The sequence below is a fragment of the Asparagus officinalis genome, chromosome 7 (genome assembly GCF_001876935.1).
Source record: "Asparagus officinalis chromosome 7, Aspof.V1, whole genome shotgun sequence".
Classification (NCBI taxonomy): domain Eukaryota; kingdom Viridiplantae; phylum Streptophyta; class Magnoliopsida; order Asparagales; family Asparagaceae; genus Asparagus; species Asparagus officinalis.
In genome coordinates, this window is record NC_033800.1 from 99338512 (window position 1) to 99343755 (window position 5244).

The 5244-nt window shown below is 33.1% G+C and overlaps 1 protein-coding gene across 1 annotated transcript; it reads left to right on the plus strand.

The window, feature by feature from the left end:
• Window positions 636–4272, plus strand: LOC109847558 (very-long-chain (3R)-3-hydroxyacyl-CoA dehydratase PASTICCINO 2A-like). Its single transcript, XM_020416792.1, has 7 exons — window positions 636–710; window positions 802–871; window positions 3470–3540; window positions 3706–3746; window positions 3826–3907; window positions 3996–4092; window positions 4202–4272. The coding sequence occupies exons 1-7, from the start codon at window positions 636–638 to the stop codon at window positions 4270–4272; spliced, it is 507 nt and encodes a 168-aa protein (XP_020272381.1).

A 5244-nucleotide genomic window follows, 5' to 3' on the forward strand; every position in this document is an offset into this window, starting at 1 on the left:
CCCAGATCATACTGTCTTCAAATCTCCCTAAAATTCATCGGTTGAGGTACCTTCCAATGTTAGACCAGTTAATGCCAGCAATACAAAGTCACTAAAGTCTTATGATTTGTTATCTATTAAATGCCTCTGCATCCTTAGTTCAATGTTTGATTTATCATCATGTTTCTTTAAAGAACAAATGTCAAATTCAGGTATATCAACATCAACAATGCACATGGAAACAAGCCATATAGATCTCGATGATTTGAAGGTATGTATGTTATTGATGAGTTTGTCAAGTTGAATTCAAACATGTTTATTCTAACTATTTCATTCATGTTTTGCAATGTCTCTAGGTTTAATGTACACCTGATCTAACTTGTTGTCCTTGTGTTTATATTGTTGCAGGTTGGCTTGTTGTATGATGAGGTAGCATTACAAAATGTTCTAAACATGACTGGTGACGGGACAAAATAAGAAAGGGAGATGTTGAGGAGAAAGGTTTAAAGTTTTATTTAAACATATTACTTGATATTGTACATAGCTTACTACTGTCTGATTTATGTGGGTGCCTTTATATTTGAAATATTTGTGCTGTACACGTTGAATGTCTTCAGTTATTGAGAAATTGATCATTAGAGTTTCAATAGGTACCAATGATTGGCTTAAAGACGCCATTTCGGGATGGCTTATTAAGACATATTGCTAAAGATGTTCTAAAGCTGGCTAAGGTTGATCAACTGACATTTCCAATTGCTTGCTATTTGCCCATAATTAAATTTCAAAGTGTGACTCTTAAATGTTTTAAAACTATTTTTTCAGGATGGCTTGGAAAGAAGAAGTTACAAAGAAGCTAGATTTCTGAGAGAAGTGGCTGAGGTGGTTAATTCAGGTAAGAACAGTTACCAATTTTGTTGTCCAGATGACGTAAATGTGATTTTTATGAGTCAATGGGTGCTAGATTGGCCATGGCCCCTAGAGACATTGCATTCAAGGTAAAACTTCTTCCTTCACGCTATGCAAGTATTTGTTCTTGCTGTTATTGATATACTCAATTACTCATCACGATCACACCATTTATTTTCTTTTGAGAAAAACACATGACAAGTTAAACAATGTAATGAAGATATGATGATTTTTTATTGAATTATTGCTTTCATACAGTGACAATTTCATCTGGGCCGCACTCATTTCTCTCATTTATGAAGATTTAGTTTGGAGTGTCACCCATAATAGTGTTTGATCTTTTTTATGAAGTTTCCTCTAGAGAGGTGTTGTTTACAAAAATGACCGGGAACCTAAATCTGAGCAATCATATAATGGGATTTTGGAATGCTTGCTGACCAGATTCATCTATGTGTGATTTGCTCAAGTTTTAGGTTCAATGATTCTTTTCATACAAATGGAATTATATCACCTTGTTCATAGTTATGCATTTTTCTTATATTCTATGCTAGCATATGGAATTTATTTGTTGGCAGACTGATTTGCTATATGATGAGGTTTTTGCATATGTTTCTTGTGTTTTACTTACATTTTAGTTTGTTATGGTTAAGCTAGGAAAACAGCAGGGATAATGTTAATCTATTTGTTCTGTGAACTTAAGACTCAAGAGTTTGGGTTGTATAAGCTTATAGGCATATAACTTATATGTCATCAAAACAAGTACTTCGAGCCTAACCAATCACGATTGGAAATCATGTGAAGAAGCTAGAACTGAATCTAAAAAAACTATAAGACGTCAGCTCAATGCTTGCTCCAACAGGGTTGAACTAATTTCACCAGGCTTCTCTTAGTTAACAGGTCCTAATTGGTTTACACACACACACATGCACGCAGACAGACACAACTGAACAAAGAAAATCGAAGTAAACATCCATACAAGATAATAGAAGGTGGTTAATTCAGGTAAGAACAGTTACCAATTTTGTTGTCTGGATGACTTAAATGTGATTTTTATGACTCAATGGGTGCTGGATTGGCCATGGCCCCTAGAGACATTGCATTCAAGGTAAAACTTCTTCCTTCACGCTATGCAAGTATTTGTTCTTGCTGTTATTAATATACTCAATTACTCATCACGATCACACCATTTATTTTCTTTTGAGAAAAACACACGACAAGTTAAACAATGTAATGAAGATATGATGATTTTTTATTGAATTATTGCTTTCATACAGTGAAAATTTCATCTGGGAAGCACTCATTTATCTTATTTATGAAGATTTAGTTTGGCGTGTCACCCATAATAGTGTTTGATCTTTTTTATGAAGTTTCCTCTAGAGAGGTGTTTTTTACAAAAATGACCGGGAACCTAAATCTCAGCAATCATATAATGGGATTTTGGAATGCTTGCTGACCAGGTAGAATCTAATGACATTATAGATTGCAACAATGACTGAAAGAAATTCATTTTTTGGTTGTCTATTAAAGTCCTCAAGAGTACTATTTATTCCAATACTTTCTCGCATAAGGTTTACAGGTTTTGGCACGTTGCTTTCTCTATAATAAGCTAAAAGTTACTTTAGGGAATGCATTCTTAAGTGTGTGATTTGCTCAAGTTTTAAGTTCAATGATTCTTTTCATACAAGGGCCTGTTCGTTTGCCTAAAAAAAAGAGGGAAATCAAAGAAATGGAAAACTATTAAAATGAAGAATTGTTTTTGGAGTGTTTGGTTGGCTAAAAAAGAAGGAAATCAAAGAAATGAAATTGAAATGATGTTAGTTGTCACCTTATTATTGGATGATGTTTGTGATTTTTTAAGAAAACTAGTTTTGGAGTGTTCGGTTGGCGAAAAAAATAAGGAAATGAATTATAAGAAACCTATTTCCTGTAGTTTCTTATTTTCTTTTGTTCGGTTCATTCTTAAAAATAAGAAATGAAATGAGATGAGATGAGTTGTCATTGTATTATTGGGTGATGTGAAGAAAGATTAAGAAAAGTATTTTCATAACTTTTTGGGATGAAAATGAAGAAATAAAATGTTAATGAGATGAGGTGAATTGTTATAATATTTTATTGGATGATGTGAGTGATTTGAAATGATGAGAAGATATGAGTTGAGTGATGTTTGGATTAAAATAATATTTTATTAGATGTGATGGATGAGTTGTTAGATGAAAATAATATTTTATTAGATGTGATGGATGAGTGGTTAGATGAAAATTATATTTTATTAGATGATGTGGATGAGTTGTTGGATGGAAATAATATTTTATTGGATGTTGTGGGTGAGTTTTAGAGATGGAAATGGAGGAAATGGTGAGTTTTGAGATTTTCACCATTTCCATTTCTATTTCTTGGTTTTTAGAAAACAAACGAACAGGCCCCAAGTGGAATTATATCTCCTTGTTCATAGTTATGCATTTTTCTTATATTTTATGCCAGCATATGGAATTTATTTGTTGGCAGACTGATTTGCTATATGGTGAGGTTTTTGCATATGTTTCTTGTGTTTTACTTACATTTTAGTTTGTTATGGTTAATCTAGGAGAACTCAAACTAGGAAAGTTACTGGACTCACCTCCCCCAGGACTGGATGAAGCAATTGCAATCTCAAAGGTATGATATTTTAGTTAAGCTGTTAAACAGAGATTGTTTTGTTTATTTTAATTTATTTTATTTTAATTTTTTTGGTAGAAACTTGATTTTCTTATGTCTGTCAAATTTTTTTCTAGGTTATGCAATTTGTTGAATCATAAGAATACAATATTTTTAGTCGTATAGTATGCGTTTGGATCTGCACCATCCTGGCTCTTATGGATAAGGTACTTTTTTGCTGCATTTGACATAATCCTACTTGTTTATATGTGTTCATGTAATTTAAATGTGCGTATATAATTTCAGATACAACACCTTTTTGATCTTATACCCTCCTGGCATCACAAGCGAGGACGGCATGATATTTATAGCTCTGGCCTACATCAAGGTACCAAAAATGTTTCATTTTAGATTGGGTTTCATCTATTTGCTATCATGAGGGAATGACTTTATCCTTTGGTTTTTGGTAATGATAGGCCTCTGAAAAATACTTTATTAGGATACCAAACAAGTGGAACTTCTCTTTCGATTATTTCTATGCAGCTATCATTGCTCTTGGAAATTATGTGCCAAGTATGTATCTGATATTTTCAAAATCTGTGTCGATATTTATCACAAAAAAAATTGTTACTCCTCTTTGGTCACTGCTAAACTTCTTTTGTTGGAACACATCTTGTCATAGGGAGTCCACACATGTATACTTACATGCTAGGGCAGCGAAAGAAGGATCTTTCAAAGGCAAAGATGGAATGAAATGTGATGAAAGTAGGAATAGTAAATATTTTTTTCTGTATTATTTGAAGAATGCATAGCTGTTAGATGGTGGCTTTACTAGTGGTTGTATTGGTGTTCTCTAATCCCTAAGATTGTCTTCTTGTTGGCAGTGAGTGCTCTTGGTATAGTTGTGAATGTATTCCTCTAAAAAACATATTGCTAATGTTTTATGATTTATTGATTAAATGTGTTTGCTTTCAGCTGGGTGCTCATCTAAAAACACTTTATTTTATGAAACGTGATAACAGTGAACTTATTTGCATTTCTTGTTTGGTTATGTTCACCGTCTAAAACCTAGTATAATACTTCTACAGACATTTGTTTAAAACCTACAGGGGTTTCTACTTTCAGGATTATTAAGGGTTCATGTTTGTTTTCCTCCTTCAATTATGTCGTTTTTTTGACTGAAGCAATTTTAGAAAATGATCATTTATTAGCTTAATTGGAGGAAGATTTCCAACAATTTTCCCCAAACTGAATTTAATTTGAGGTAATAATTATGTAATTTCCAAAATAATCTATAACAAAATCCATTATGACGTTCTTCTTTCTTGACGAGAAGAGTCATTTGTGCTTAGTCTATTGTGTTTTCTGAAAGGTCATGTGCCTTTGTTTTACTTTGGTAAGTTAAATGCAATGCCTCTTAGGACATAGGACTTCAGAGATGACTCTACAGAGTTGAGTTACGCTTGATTGGCCTCTTGAGGTAAAAATTTATTCAGCATTTTTGCTGCAGAATCTTTGGAGTACAAAAATGAGTCGATCATCACAAATCCTGCAAACAATGAAGATTCATGTGTTATAGATTATCCTGCACACACGACGATGATGAAAACTTGGAGTCCATAGATTTTGATTCTTGCCCTCTTTGCCGAGGGCAAGTCAAAAGATGGACAGAGATAAAACCCCCGAGATAATTCCTCAACAAGAAGGGAGAACAAGTGGTTAAAA